The sequence below is a fragment of the Mustela nivalis genome (genome assembly GCF_964662115.1).
Source record: "Mustela nivalis genome assembly, chromosome: 16".
Classification (NCBI taxonomy): domain Eukaryota; kingdom Metazoa; phylum Chordata; class Mammalia; order Carnivora; family Mustelidae; genus Mustela; species Mustela nivalis.
Window position 1 is genome coordinate 62,486,243 of NC_139035.1, and position 16,343 is coordinate 62,502,585.

General features: G+C 48.3%; 1 protein-coding gene across 2 annotated transcripts in view; it reads right to left on the minus strand.

Annotated features, from left to right (window-relative positions):
• DDR2 (discoidin domain receptor tyrosine kinase 2) overlaps positions 1–16,343 on the minus strand; it is a 150,758-nt gene that overhangs the window by 118,081 nt on the left and 16,334 nt on the right. Inside the window, exons 2-3 of one of the 2 annotated variants that reach the window (XM_082704174.1) lie at positions 10,482–10,595; positions 9,733–9,879 (exon numbers count right to left, since the gene is read on the minus strand). In XM_082704174.1, the coding sequence (XP_082560300.1) occupies positions 9,733–9,738 (6 nt within the window). In that variant the 5' untranslated portion in view covers positions 9,739–9,879; positions 10,482–10,595. The remainder of the gene's footprint in view (positions 1–9,732; positions 9,880–10,481; positions 10,596–16,343) is intronic. The other variant, XM_082704173.1, reaches the window with a different exon arrangement.

Genomic DNA, 16,343 nt, shown 5'->3' on the forward strand with positions numbered 1-16,343 from the left:
TGTCCGGACCAGAAACAAAGGGTTTAGGGAAGTGCGCACCTTCCTCTCAAAAGTTCACGTAATTTGGTTTTTTTTTTTCCCCCGTGGAGTTGAATTCTTATTCAGATGGGAGTATCTGTTGTATCCTCAGCATGAGCCATGAATTTGGCAAGAGGCGGTATGCATGAGTAGCCAAAGGACGGACACATGCAGTCATTGTCACTGGAACCTTGAGGGACACATCATGAAGGAAAAGGAACGGGAGCTAGGAAGCACCGACTCGGACAGGTGGACAGGAGGGGAGGGAGGGACACTTAAGGCAGCAGGTGCATGTGGGGCAAGGGACAGAGGAGTAAGCCCAGCTAAGACTCTGAAGGAACACGGCTCCCCCAGCTTTGAAGCTGCAAGGACACTTGGCCACCATCTGTTACCTTCTGCATGTCAGAGGTGAGCCGTTTGAGAACCAGAGAGGGACATGGCTGCCAAGACCACGTAGCACGACCCATCCCCTGGCCTCGCTCCCTGAACGTGCTGTCCCCAGGAAGAGCAGGCATTCCGAAACAGGAAGCTGCGACACGTACAAGAAATAGCAAGTCTGAGGCAGGGAACAGGACTCTGACTTGAGGAGAAAATACATGTAGGGAACTGAGGGGAAGAGAAGGAGGAGAGATTGGTTGGGATTTGCTTCTGAAAGGCGTTCAATACGAGACCCACGGGTTTGGGTCCTTTGTCCATGTAGAAGACAGGGAACTACATGTGCGCTGGAGCAGAGCTCAGACGGCACACTGCTTTTCGTCCCCAGCAACGTGTGAGGACATCTGACTGGGGGAGACGAGAGACCTTCAGAGTTCCAGGGAAGGAAAAAGCTCACCAAGATTTCTCATATTTTCTCTCTGAAAGCTACAAATACTCCTTTATAACAGTATTCTCTTTTTTACAAAAAAAATTACACAATATCTTTTCTTTTCTAATATAAAAGCCACGCATGCCCATTTGTGAACTTCCAACGTGATGAAGAACCAAAATGGCTCCCACAGCCTCCTCACCAAAAATCAAACCCCATCAATGTTCTGATTTCATGACTTTTCATCAGAGATTTTGTTCCTTGGATTTTACATACTAAAAAATATTTAATATCTGTTAATACTAATATTTAATATTTATAATTAAATATTAAATATTTATAAAATTAAATTAAATTAAATAATTAAATTACATAAATATTTATTAAAATTAAATTAAATTAAAAATTAATTAAAATTAAAATTAAATAAATATTTATAAAATTAAATTAATTAAATATTTATTAAAATATTTAATATTTTTTAGTATGTAAAATCCAAGGAACAAAATATAATATAAAAAATAATATCCAAGGAACTAAAAAATATTTAATATTTTTTAAATTTAATTTTTTAAATTTAATAATTAATATTTATATTAAATACCACTATATAACTATATAACTTTAGAACTTATTTTTTTAAGATTTTATTTATTTATTTGACACAGAGAGAGAGCGAGAGACGGCACGAGCCGGGGGAGGGGCAGAGGGAGAGGGAGAAGCTGACTCCCCATTGAGCAAGGAGCCCGATGGTGGGCTCGATCCCAGGACCCCAAGACCATGATCTGAGCCGAAGGCAGATGTTTCAGCGACTGAGCCACCCAGGAGGCCCATAACTTTATAATTTCGAATTTCACTTAATATAAAACCATAAATACCTTTTTATGTCATCAAAGAGTCTCAAAACCATCATTTTACAGGCATATGGTCTGTGTCCTTAACCACACCCTCCAGGAGCCATTCAGGTCTTTCCTTTCTCCTCCCTAAACGCTACGTTGTTGTGGGTAGTGTTTGTCCCCTTCAGAGTACTTCCTTGGAGCAAACTCACAAAAGTGAAATTCCTACAGTCAATAGTATGGACGGTTTTTAAGGTCATTCACACACCTCGTCATATTGATTTATAATTCGGGGGTGGAGGGGTTCTTAATACATACAACAAATAACTCAAAAAACTAGAGTTTTTATTGAATGAAAGCAGTTTCTTTGTTTGGATGGCTTGTCTTTAATTACAAAAGTATTTCATATTTGAAGAAGAAAAAATACCCCATAAAATTAGACTGGGGTGGGGTGGGGGAGGATACAGCTTCCCCGGAATTTAATGCCCACGCACCCTGGACCACATGGGCTTTCTCCTGTCTTCTCCAGGAAGAAGACTTCCTCACTACCTACCCCACCCTCTCCTCCCAGCCTCTCAGATTCTGGGATGTTGTCTGTTCTGGGTTGATTAAGGGGGATGATTCCGTCTTGTATTTCCTAGTAAAGGGCCCAAGTCCACACACAGAGGCGTCGGCACCCTTGCCCAGCGCTTTGGAAAGTACAGTTTGCAATGAAAAGATTGATGGTGCTTTCCTGATCTTCCCGGCCTGTGTGTTTCTCATTATCTTCCCTTGGATGCAGTCGTCCGCTTTTGTTCCAAAGCCACACAAGGCCGGTCCCTGCTCCTCCCAGAGCAAGGAAGACTTCTCTAGAGCTAATGCCGTGGGGCGAGCAAAGCCACCAGGCTCTCGCGCAGTCAAAACCCCCTCTTCTGTTTTCCGCTCAGCACGGCTCTGCTCAGACGCCTTCACGCCCCAGCTGCCCCTGTGCTGGCCCCCGAACGGGCTCCCCCACGCCCGCCTCCTTCCCCTTACAGTCCTCCTCGTAGACCCGCAGCAAAACCAGGCCTTCCTGGAGCAAACTTCGTATCGTCTTACAGCCCTGCTCGAGGCTCCACAGCAGATCTCTGTTACTTACATGGGAAGTCCGCTATTTTGGAATGGATCAATAAACATGTACCATGGGCCCTTTCACGGGGCCATTAAGCACCACAGGGGCTCTACCATGAGCTCTGGGTCTAGCTCGGGGAGCTAACACAGACACGTGAGAAGTCACAGGGCTCTGGTCCCCACCTCCCTCCAGTTCTCCAGTCTTGCCTGTGCGACAGGAAGGGCTCACACTTGACATGTTTCTGACTAACTTGCTCTCTTCTCCCCAGATCTATGCTCTTTGTACAATGGTTCCACTCTCCAGGCTCTGAAGACAAGAGAGATCCATGTCAGGAATATGGGGAGGTTTGTTTTTTTGTTGGATTTTTTGTTTTTTAAGATTTTATTTATTTGAGGGAGAAAGAGAGCGTGGTGGGGGTGGGGCAGTGGGAGATGGAGAAGCAGATTTTCCGTTGAGCAGGGAGCCTGATGTGAGATTTGATCCCAGGACCCTGGGATCACGACCTGAGCCAAAGGCAGACACTTCACTGACTGAGCCCCCCAGGAGCCCGGGAATAATGGGGAGATTTGAGGGCAGATCTTGGACTTGTAGTGCGGATCAAAATCTACTTATCTATTTATTCACTTCCTCAGTTGTGCTTAAGAATAAAGGGCACAAAAACTAATCAGACGTGCCCCCACTGTCATGAGCATGGAACATAGTGAGGGAGACAGAGCTTCCTGTCCACTGCCAACTCGTTTACCCAAACTGTGCCTCCCAAGCCTGGGTCTCCAGAGCCACCTCCAGCTCAACCATTCACTTCCAGAAAAGTGGACTAGGATACCACCACGTATTTTCATCATTCTCCTGTGCTTGTCTTCTACCGAACCCCAACTGATGCAGATTTCAGAACGACCATAATACCCATGGGTCTAATACCCCACCATTGATGACTTTATAACCAGTGGGGGGGGGGGGAGACTGACCCGAAACAGATCATTGCCACATAATATGGTGTGTGGCCAGACCGTGCAGGCATTGCAGCCAATGCCATGAGAAGGGATCATCCAGCCCAAATGCAGATTCAGGGAGGTACAGGAGAAGTAGCTTGAGAATGAGGGAAACCTGCCAACTGGAACCTGAGTGAGGAGCAGTCGTTTCATAGTGGGGCAACTAGAATTTGAACCCAGGTTCGTCTGACTCTCCAGCCCACGTTCCCGCCATCTTGTTCCCTGGTAGGCTTTCAGTGGATGGTCACTGAATGAAAGAAGAAATGCCCTAATAGTAACTTTGGCTTTGAAACCCCCCACGTTCCGACCAGCTGAGCTAATCAGCTGATGAACCTCAGGGAATTCCTGCAACAGGGCAGAGCCCCCCTGTCAGCATAGGAGGGGCTAATTCGCTCCTACGACCTTGTGGAACTGACTCAAGCTAAGATAGTCTGGAATTAATGGGGGGGACTCCCTATTTTTCATCCACTCCACTTCCTCAGAAAAACTCTGCTGGTGTCCCAGGCAATGCAGACAAGGGGAAGAGAAACTTGGTAAGCCTAAAGCACCCAGAACTATAGCCAAGAGCCTCCCCCCACCCCTCCCACGGAAGCCTGTACTAAACCACGCCTGCCCCAGGTCTCTCTGGACAAGGAAAAAGATCGTAATTCTCCTACACCCACCTCCCCTGAAATTCTGCTCTGGCAGGAGGAGAGCCAGGATTTCTGAGACTTAAAGATCAGAGCAGGGGGCCCACATCCTCCAGCCATCCCACGGATTGCCTCTGTCCGCCCACACCCCCCTGCTCCTCTGGGTTTGCAGAGCAGATGCCCTCCACCAGCAAACCTTTTCCATACTTCCTGCTCCCCGGCCCAAGCCTCTGCCTCCTGTCTCTGTAGGCTTGGCGTATGCACGCAGCAAGCTTGGAGCTGGAGTGTGCCATCATTTCACAATTCAAAAACCCCAAATAAGAGACAGGTGGTGGGATTCTCCCAGAGAATTAAAAGACGGACTCCAAGCCCACACCGTCTGAGTCTGGCTGCCCAGGGAACAGCCCAGAGGTGGGGCTGGGCTGAGGCCACTGTTTCAGGAGGTTCTACCCAATCCTTTCCATACTCTTTGATTCCTTGGTCCCAAACACATCGACTCAGAATGTCCTCTAGGCTCCTCCCACTTCCTGAGGAAAGTCAAGCTTACTTTGAACAATTAATGGAATCAATTTGTGGAGGAAGGAGTCAGTTCAACAAAATTAGAATCATTTTTTTTAAGGAGGTTGTTATGAAAGGGGTCTTGGCAAGTCACAGACTCTTTGGTACCATTATCTGGATCGATTTGGGACTCGAGATACTTCATTGCCCACCTGGGAATTACATTTTATGATTCTGGCTTTCCATGATGGATTAAGGGCTTGCAAATTTTGGAGCTGGGGCAAATGATGATAGCTATTTCCTTTACTTCAAGGAAATATTTTGGGTTCATAGCATAAGCCAGCACCAGTAACTTCTTCTTCTCCTTTTTTTTTTTTTTTTTCCTGTAAAGGCCCAGAAAGTCAATATTTTAGGCTTTGTGGGCCAAAAGGTCTCTGTCAGAACTATTCGACTTGGGCTGTATGACTCAAAAGAAGCCACAGGCAATGTGTAAATACATGAGCAGCGCTTTGTGCTAATAAAACTTTATTGACAAAAATAAGCAGCAGGCTACATTTGGACCACAGGCTATAGTCTGCGAACCCCTGACATAAACTGTTCTGTGCAGGAGTGTCAGTGTGAGGAAGAATGATATTCACTGACACCCTTAGAAAGGAAGTTGCTGCTTTGGTATAAGAAAACTTTGAGACCTCCTTGTTCTACCATTACCTAAGTAACCTCAAATAATATCAGAAATGGCATTTTTTAACATGATCCCCAGGTGGTCTGTATCCATTAATCTGGAGACCAGCATGTCTCAAACACCAGTCAAATTACGGACTCTGAGTTCTGAGGCCTGAGACTCTGTACTTCTGACAGCTCCTGATGACATGGAGGTGGTCCGTGGGTGGGGCTTCAATTAAGCAAGATCTCTTTGGGAATATCCTCCACAAAACCCAGTTCCAGGGTGAAACAGGGGAGCAGGTGGGTCCTGCTCCCACCTCACCCCCACCTACCCAGTTTCTCTACTCCCAAACAGAGAATGCATGTGTTGTACTAGGCTGGTTGGTAAATAAACGCAAAAATTCCTCATGGAAACTCAGACCTTGGCTAAGAGGTTCTTACAATCTCTTTATCAAGTGGGGTGGTGGAGGAGTGTGGAAAGTGAGAGAGGGGAGCTCATACACATTAAAAAAAAATCAGTATAAGAGGTCATAGGAATATCTAAGACAAGGAGACATCAGCGAGAAAATCCTGACCAACGCTATGAATGTCTAGAAGGGTCACGCCACCCCTCTCATCCACCACAGAAGGAGGAACCAGGGGCTCCGCATATCACGAAGCAGGAACTTTGAGTAGGTTCAAGTGCAGAAGGAAATTCAGCAAATGCTGCCTGTTGGGAAACTTAACATCATTCCTGCAGCCCACAGTCTCAGGCTAAGGTCATTAACATAATATGAGAAATTAGAAGGCAATGAACATTGAAACAATGGAAATAAGATTCTTGCTAGCAGCCCTAGGTTGGGTGATGTGGTCTGTGGCTGACCCTTCAATCCAGTCTTATAAACTATGAAGATCAAAGCAAAAACAAGAGGCTGACACCATAGAAAACGCTGGCTCCGAGGGTTTCATGCATGTCTATTTTTAGAGCCCTGACTAGTTCCCCCTTAAACCTGGTTCAGAGCTGCACTCACACTCGGCCAGAGGGGCACGGACCAGGCCCACGCTGAGACGGCGTCCAGGTGTCACAGCCCAGCCAGCGGTCAGAGCTCTCCCCAATCTGGCAGCCGCCTTCCTTTCCAGCTCTCTTCCACCCGTCCTCAACCCGCTGCCCCCGTAGATTGCCCTTGCTCCGTCCCCACAACCCCTGACCCTGCGTCCAGGGCAGCCCTCGTTCACTGGTCACTCTGTGGCTTTGCTGCTGAGGTCAGCTCCACCAATAATGACCGACCCCATCTCACCCCCTCTGCATACTGCACTGCTGCCCGGGCCCCCAGGCTGGGCCCCAGCCTCACCCCCCCCCCCACGGTGGAGGACCACCCAGCCACAAGTGCTCGTCTCCTCCATCACCACTCATCACCAGACCACCTCCGGGGCGCCTCCCTTCCTGCCCGCCCCCCCCTCCGCCACCTCCACACTGAGCATGGTTCTCTTTTCAGAATGTTGCTGGGGCCCAGTTCATCCAGAAACATCTAAGCCAGCCTCTGGCTCCCCTGACCTCCCTTCCCCTAGGCAGGCTTGGTTCCTCGGTTTCTAACTGGTGTCTCCTCTCCTGCGTGGCACACTAGCTGTGGCTCTCTCATTAGTTAGACTCTGACCCTGATCTTGCCTTTTTTAAAATAATCCTGGCACCGCCATGTTCCCAAGTCTCAGACCTCGAGGCCTAGGCAGCCATGTGGTCTCAGCACCTCAGTCATCTCCACCGTAACACACTCTGCGTTCGACCACGGGTGTTCTGGTCACAGCTCCAAATGCCACCCCTCCCCACCGCCACCCCCACCTCCAACACCCAGGCTGTGCCGTCCCCAAGACACTTGTCCTCCAGGACACAGGACAGCCCGACCTCCCATCCGAGATACTCCTGTGAAACAGACCAGGCCTAGGCAATGGGAACGGGAAAAAGACAGCGTCTCGCTCATGAAGGACAATCAAGTTCCAGTTGGAAATACAAACTTTTCCTTTAAAGGAGAAGCTAACGTTGGCAGCCGCACTCCAGCGCCGCTGGAAGAGGCATCTGGGGAGAGAGAGGGAAAGGAAGACAGTGTGAATGACAAGTGGACAGGAGAAGAGCGAGCAAAGCCGGGAGGAAGGAGGCACGAGGGAGAGGCAGGTGGGCGGCGGAGTGCGAACGGGAGGACCCACAGAGGAACAGCAGCGGCGAGGGCAGAGGGGGGGCGACGAGGAAAGAAAAGGCCGAGAAGACAGGCCCTCGGCTCTGCCGGCTCGCCCACAGACTACCCGTTCTGGGACAAGCGTGACAGTGTCCCTGGGAGCTCCAACCTCCCAGAGGGGACAGGCTCTCTCCTGAGTGGAATCTACACCAGAGGTTGGGGTTGGCGGGGGGCAGGGGGGCCAACCAACAACCAAACAGACCCGGCGGCATCTCTCTCCAAAGGCCCTCGGTAGCCTCTGCTCTCAGTATCGGTGAGTGAAGCCGGAGCTCTGAGAAGCAGGGGACCCCGCAATCCGGTGAGCCCCGCGTGCCAGAACGTCTGTTCTTAATCCCCCCTTCCCTCACGTGGCTTCCCGTTCAGATGCTAAATAGCTTGGTCCTCCTATGAAGAGGAGACACAGGAAATGGAGACGAGTCTCTGAACAGAAGGAAACAGTGCGGTCATTCTCCGAAGAGGAGGAAGCCTGGACTGGCAACCAGGAGAGAGCAGAAGGCGTCTTCCCTGGGGGCAGAAGTGCCTGAGGGAGCTCTCGGGGGGACCGTGGGGGCAGGGAGAGGCGGCCGAGGAGGCTTCACAGGACAAGGCCATCGATATGCGGCACACGCCCGGGGTGCTGAAATACTGATTTCTGGACATAGTCACTCTGGATTGGGTGGCGGGGGAAGAGAGGTCTGCAGGGACCATTTCTGGAAAATAAAGCAGTGGGAGCCACAGAGAAATCATGTTGGAGGAATCTCGTGTAATAGAGCAAATCTGCAGCGGCTTCTGGTTGGTGGTTAAGCGTAGCCCTGAATTATTCACTGGTAACGGCGCCCCGTGAGGGGCCTGGTTAAGACCTGTCCAGTCTCCAGTATCAGGAGTCTCTTGGGAGCCGACTGGAAGGAAGCGAGCGAGGGAGGAGGGAAATAAATCCGTTCCAAGGCAAGCTGTGGGAAGAAGGGGACCCAGGGTGGTTTATCACCGCAAGGAGGTGAAGGAGAAATGCGCAGACAACGGGCGGCGCGTACGACCCGCTGAGCATCCCGGCCCGGAGAGGAGATCTCTGGGAGGAGGCGACCCTCCCCAGGACGCAGGGTCCACGTGACTCGCTCCGCCGCCCATTCCTTCGGCAAGTTCGACGGAGCAGTGAGGAAAGTCGAAGCCATGAGGAAAGCTAGTCTCGGTCAAGTCCGCGGGCTCCCCCGGGGGCACCTCGTGCGCGCCAGACCCGAGCTGGAAGCCGGCGCTGCGGGCATGAAGGACACGCGGCTTCTGCCTTCTGCAAGCCCCAGGCAGACAGGTGCATGACTACCGTTCTAGACTCGTTAGCGGGATCTGAGTCTGCTGAAGGATGAACCGAAAGTCCCCTCGAGACCAAAATGCACCCAGAGCAGAGCACCTCGACACGGGCAAACGCTTCCTGGCTAACCTGCAGACGCTGATATGCACCACGCGCTTCTTACTACCCGGAGGCCCGGGACCAAGTGAGAACCTCCAGCTCGGTTCTCTGGTACGGGTAAGTCCTCCAAGCCTTATCACGACACTCAGCTTCAGTGCCCCTGGTTTCAGTAGTTCTGTGAATTATGATTTTTCTCTAAGCCACCTCAAATTATTGCAAGAAGGCAACTTAAATAAATAAATAAATAAACGAATGAGATTAGGAGAGATCCAGATCAATGTGGGAACCCTGAGATTCCAGCGAGTTCTGTAGGGACAGGGAAGGTCGAGATAGCCTGGGCCCACTCAGAGTCAGGGAGGAAGCCCTGAGCCAAGACACCCCGGGATCGGCCCCTGACCAGGCTCGGTCAAGTGTGAGCTGACGTTCAACATCGGCTTTCCCTACAGTCAAACACACGATCTCCTCCGATACCAGCTCTCAGCACAGAACGCGTGTGCTTGATGGTCCCTGTGACACCAGCCAGGTGAGTGAACGGCTTCAGGGTACATGTCCTGTCATCACCGCCGCCCCCCCGCCGGCTCATGGGGTGACAGCTTCAGCAACGGGCCCTACTTACATCCATGGGTGCAGAACATTCTCCGACAGCAGGATCCTCCACGACAGCTGGCTTCTGCGTCTCTTCAACTGTCACAGCGTCCTCGCTGCAAGCCACAAGCCTTGGAACTTTCTAGAGCATGGAACTCCAGACCACTTGTAGATATCCCTTTATGGAGGAGGAAGAAAGGGAAAGCAGTATCATGTTACAAATGTTTGCTTCCTTCACATTTTCTTTCCTACTTGACATTGGGGCGTGTGACTAACAAACAGAAACCCCCCCAAGTGCCCAGGGCACCAAAGGGATCTCCAAGACATTTTGTTTCTGAGGGTTCTTATACCTGCTGATATTTATCAGTTTAGAAACTAACACAGAGGGGCACTGGGTGGCTCAGTGGGTTAAGTCTCTGCCTTTGGCTCAGGTCATGATCTCGGGGTCCTGGGATTGAGCCCTGCATTGGGTTCTCTACTCAGCGGGGAGCCTGCTTCCCCCTCTCCTGCTATCTGCCTGCCTCTCTGCCTACTTGTGATCTCTCTCTCTGTCAAATAAATAAAATCTTTTTAAAAAAAGAAACTAAAGCAGAATTTAAGTTTAGTATTTATTTAAAATAATTATTAAATTTTAAAATTCATGTTTAATTTCTTACACATTATTATTATTAAATTATTATGATGATTACGTGTTAGCTTAAATAATGATATTTTAATAAAAATAGCTATTTTCAAAAAATAATGAGAAGAGTGGCATTATTTTACATTTTAAAGAATCGCTTTGGTATCTGGCTTGATCCAACACAGATTCTTGCATCTGCTTCTGAATTCAGTCTGTTGCAATATCACCTATCACTTAACCTCTCAAAAACTCCACCATGTAATCATGGGAGACTGAGAGTAAAAAACAAACAAACAAACAAACAAAAACAAAAACAAAAAAAACAAGCAAAACATTTTAGGATTATTGTGAAAATGGTCTTGTTCTTCTTGATCCCCTGGGATATACTGAGCCCTGGACCCACCAGTCTGTGCAATCAAAGCAGGTCTTACTTCCCACTCTGACTATCCCTGTCTTTCTTTGACACCGCTAGTTATCAGTTACCTGAGCAGTCTTCTAGAACTTTCTGCACATAAATGAAAACATAGGGATGTAGAGTTTGTATCAATTTTTAACGAACGCGTATGAGCACTCTATACATTCTCCTCAGGTTTTCTGTCACACGTGCTGGGCGGCGTTGCATTTGAGCGTGTGGTTACGTCATTTCTGCGGATATCTTGTCCTCCTCGTCCTATCCTTGCGGATATCCTGGTGGGATATAACACCACCCAGGTCCGCACAGCACCACAGTACAAAGGCGGGCTGCTCAACAGCGACTGGGACTTGCCACTTTCTTCAGGGAAGGACATAGGGCTTCATGGGAATAAAGGGGCCACACGGAGCAAGAACAGATGTCACACATATTAGTACAGCTTTCCTCCTGCTTCTGTTTCCCTAAGAAGGCATGCGGCCCAAGTATTCAAAATTTGAGAAGATAACCCAATTTTTTGCCATACTACTGGGGGCTCACCCAGTGTTATGCTTGGGACTTACCTCACTGTACCAGAAAGACTTGTGTTAACAATCTCTGTGCCTATTTTTATAGGAATGTTTGCAAACAACCTCTCTGGAAACACATTCACTGTCATTGTGAGGCCAGAAGGCAGGATCAGGGTCCCAGCATCCCCAGAAAGTATTCCTGAAAACTATTTCCCTGTGACCAAGTGAACCGAGATTAACCCTCTTGGGTCACAATTTGCCTGATGTGGAAACAGAATGCCCCTCACCTGCAGGAAACCCTCCCCTCGGTGGGGTAATCTGGTCACATTACACCGCAGGTTTTGAATACTCAAATTGATGCTGACCAATGAGGGTTCACTGCCTCTCTCCGAGATTTACTGGCTATAGAATCTTAGCAGTGGAAGTAATGATACCTATCTCGTGAAGTTGTTAAGAATAATTGTAATTAACTAGGGGCACCTCGTGGCTCAGTCAGTTGAGCATCTGACTGTTGGTTTCGGCTCAGGTCATGATCTCAGGGTCATGAGATCGAGTCATTTCCTGTGTCCCTCCCCAACCAGGCCCCCCTCAGCTCCACACTCAGGGCCAAGTCTGCTTGAGATTCTCACTCCCTCTCCCCCCACCATTCACTCAGACACCCTCTCTCTCTCTCTCAAATAAATAAAATCTTAAAAAAAAAAAAAAGAGTAATCGTAATAATCTATAAGCTCTGCTGACCACATAGCAAGTGTTCAATGCTTGGCAGTTGGTAGCCTCCTTCCTTTGTTGTTCTATGAACACAAATAACATGAGACCGATCCTATGTCCTGGACTGGGCTGGTTCTTCAGGAGGTTTGCTCCTGAACATGTCCAGGAGTAACTGCCAGGGCAGCACAGCGAGCAAAGTCAGAGTCAGAATTCAGAACCAGGTCTGTCCTACTCCAAAGCCCAGGCACTGAACTGCACCATCATGTGATGTTCAGCTAGAAAGGAAAGCAGCCCTGGGGGGAATGAAACCGCAAAGCCGGGGGCCTCCTAGCAATGGTCTCCCAAGAGAGATACATTATCTTTAGCTGTAAATTAATGATTTTACTAACCCAATACCGTGACTGTAATCAAAATCAAAATTCTTCAGAAAATCATCGCTATGCTAGACAGAAAAGAAAGAATGGCAGGACACCAAAGCCAAGATTTAGTTAGTTTGGGATTTAGAGATTATTTATTTAATCAGTGTTTGATTAGGGTTATTATTAAGAAGAATGGGTGGTTTCAATTACAGACGATTATTTTGAATAATGGGTAAATAATGTAATATTAATTTATCTAAAGACAGTTCTAGCTCCTAGTGCATGTCAGGTGTGCAGATTAAAGAAACAGGTCTCTTGGCCTCCAAGAAGGTATATAACATATATCATAAGATATAAAGGATATAAACATATACATATAGGGTTGGGGGGTAATAAGATAGACAAGAATAAGGTGCTAAAAGGAGAAATGTGGCCAGTGGGGTGTTCAGGGAAGGTCTGAAGGAGTGAGGAGGCATCGCACAGCTGCCTCTTGAAGTAGAAATCAGATTTTGTCAGCCTTGGAAGAGAGGCAGGTAGCTCTAGAGACTCCAGGCTTAAGCTACAGGCTTAACCTGGCATGGGGAATGCTGCAGAGGGACCCACCAGATCCTGACCTAGAATAACGACATCAGGAAGGGAAAAGAAAGAAATGATAATGCGGAGAAAACTGAGGGTTGACCAGTAACTGGCTACAGCAGGGAAGAAAGGAGGAGTCAGAGAAGCGTGGGTTTCCAACCTGCACATGACCAGGAACACGTCATTATTAACAAACCCTGGGAAAACTGGAAGAGGAACTGGAATGTAAGGGAAGATGGTGAGTTTGGTTCTGAACATAAAGAATTGGGTTCCTTAAGGGGCTCCTGGGTGTCTCAGTCAGTTAAGCGTCTGACTCTTGATTTTGGCCGTGAGATCAGGTCATGATCTCAAGGTTGTGGGATAGAGTCCCACGTCAGGCTCCGCGCTGGGTGTGGAGTCTGCTGAGGATTCTCTCCCTCCCTCTCTCCACCTTCCCCATCCCCCGCCCCGTAAAAAAAAAAAAGATTGTTTTCTTAAGATGGAAACAGGTAAACTCTTGAGCACAGAAGAGCCTGGCATTCAAGAGAGAGTTCGGGGTTAGAGACACATATTTGAACATCAAATACATAAAAGCAGTAAGTGAAGTCTGAGGTAGATAAAATGATCCGAGAGAAGAAAAATGAAGACAAAACCTCCGGACCCATCTGCCTTGAGTGGGTGGAAGAAGATGAACATCGCCAGGTAAGAACCAGAACGACTCAAAACAGTTCCTCCTCCTAAAACACCAGAAGCCTCTGATCTAACCCAACTCCCTTACCTCACAGATGAAGAAGTCATCTCTTTCAGGTCTAGAGGACCAAGTAACTTATCTAAGGCCTCACAACCTGCAAAACTGCAACTAGATGGTTAAGTGACCACTGGGAATTAGCACTGCCTTGGCGACTGGGTCTTCTGTGTGCACCAGCTGACACGGCAAAAACTGAGCAAAAACTGGAAACTTCTTTTATCTCTGCTACATCAGTCCAGCCCTGTAACTGTGCCCGACCACATTATCAGCTCAGGGTTCAAACCACATCTTACTCATCTTGTTGTCACGGCCCCTCTGCCCTCAACTTTCTCCACCACTGTCTCTGCCACCAGTGTTATTACAGAGTAGAAAATCACTGATGATGTTCTTCTGATTGTGCGCATGATCATGGACTTCTGGAGTTGAAAGACCCGTATTAGTGTAGCCTCTATGGAAACAGACCGAGGGAAGTCCAGTGACCAGATAAGCAGTTAATAGTAGAACCCAGACCGAAATTCCAGTCTCCTTTCTTTCCATTTCACCACCACCCTTCCTTGCAAGAGACTTAGTCTTAAAGATTTACTTATTTATTTACTTATTTATTAGGAGGGAGGGAAGGAGAGAGAGAGAGAGTTGGGGGAGGGCAGAGGGAGAGGGAGAATCTTTTTTTTTTTTTTGAATGAATGGGAAGTGAATTTATTTTGATTCAAGACTTACTTTTTTTTTTAGTAGTTTTTTTTCTTTCTTTTTTTTTTTTTTTTTTTTTTTTTTGGAGAGATAGAATCTTCAACAAACTCTGGGCTGAGCACGAAGCCCAAACCCAGGACCCTGAGGTCATGGTCTGAGCCGAAATCAGGAGTCTGATGCTTAACCAACTGAGCCACCCTCAAGGCATCCCTCAAAAGACTTGCTCTAAAGACGAGCTCTCTAGTCTCTGATGTATGTTACGAAGCCCTCTCCCCTGAAGATGCTTCTTGAAGAAAAGAGCTCCATGGTCCAAAAGGTTTGTGGAGTGCTATAAGCTACCCCTCTCTTGGACAGCCAAAATGCTTATTACCGTATTAAAGACCTTGGCAGGTCCTGTAGGGAAGAAACGTGGGTCATTCTCGAAGAATATTTCCCAAACTTGTTTGACCACAGAACTCTGGCCCTTGCCTGTACCCCTGCTGTTGTCTATTTAAAAACCCACAGGTTTCCAAGGATTGTATTTTGGGAGATGCCACTTTTGTCTAATTAGCCAGATTCCTTAGAAGGTCCCACGTAGAAGTAAGTGTCAGGACTGAGAGGTCCTCAGTGCGGGAACCAGGCAGGGAAGGAGAGCAAAATGGCAGACTGTCCCAGCGTCCTCTGAGATGTCGGCTCTGCCAACACCCTTACCAGCAATCCTCTCTCCTCGTGTCCTTTGAGTATCTCCCACAGCCAGTCGGGCTTTCCCTTGCTCACACTACGTCCCCAAACCCAACCACATCTGGATGACCAAGAGCAGCCTTTTAATGAGTCTCCTGACTCAGCCCCTTCTCCCCTGCCACACACCTTCCAGGCTACGGTCATATGGATCTTCTTAAAACAACTGTTCACCTGCTTCAAGATAAAAAAAGAATGTTCCAGACTCCACAACATCAGCAACCCTTAATGTAAGAAAACACATCTGTGCACTGGTAGGTCTCTGTGCTCCCCAGTGCAAATTTCTACAGCCCCAGGCGTGCATGCTTGCTGTTAACTGAACTGTCCATAGCTGACTGACGGCCAAGGCCCCCCTCGGCCTGCTCTTCCCCTCCTGCCTCTCTGAACCTAACCAGCCTCATGCAACCCCCAGCTCCAGGGTCCCGGCTATACCAGCCCTTCCGTGAGTTCTTGCACCTGAAGACCCTGAGCCCCTAGCCCCTCAAGCATTCGTGTGGCTTTACTGTTTCCTGAATCTTCTGATGGGTCATAAACTCGGGAAGAAAAAGGACCATGCCTTATTACATTCAAAGCACTTACTAAATGTTCAAAACCACCCTTGCTGAATAAAGGGATCAATCCACACTGATCTCAGAACCATACGCCCAGCAGAAAACTTCACGTCTATAAAACACTAGGGACATGAACCTCTTCCTAGGCTTCGCAGGCATTCAAGTTTTTCTAGTTCAATTGATCTTGGCTTTATTAAAAGGGAGGAAGACAGATTCTATCCCATGCTGAAGGTCCCGGCGAGTTTTTGTTCTTTCTTCTGGAAGACAGAGCTGTGCTTCCCGCCACTTCTTGCAGGCCACTTCACGTGTGGCCCCCAGGGGAACGTCTAGCTTGAGTACATTACGTGACATTTGCACACATATCTCTACATTTTCCCAAAGGTCTGGCTAGAAGGGTGCTCTTCTCAAGAACGTATTTTCTCTGGACAATCGTTTCTTCATTCATTCCCTGAATTATTCAACAAACATTGAGTGAGCAAGTCCCGGGGTTGCAGCGGTGCTTAGAAGACAAGCACGGTCAGACACGCTTTTACTCAGAGTGCATCCGAGGAACACCTGCCACAAAATCAGCGGGGGGGGGGGGGGCTATTTAAAAGAAAAATGCGGGGTCCCTGGACGCTGTGCAGAAAATGCCTTATTCAGTCAAGCCTGTGGTAGAGCCCGGGAGCTGCATTTTTAAAAATCCCTCCAGGTGGGTGGCTCAGTGGGTTAAGCGTCTGCCTTAGGCTGAGTCATGATCCCAGGGTCCTGGGATTGAGTCCCACCTAGGGCTCCTTG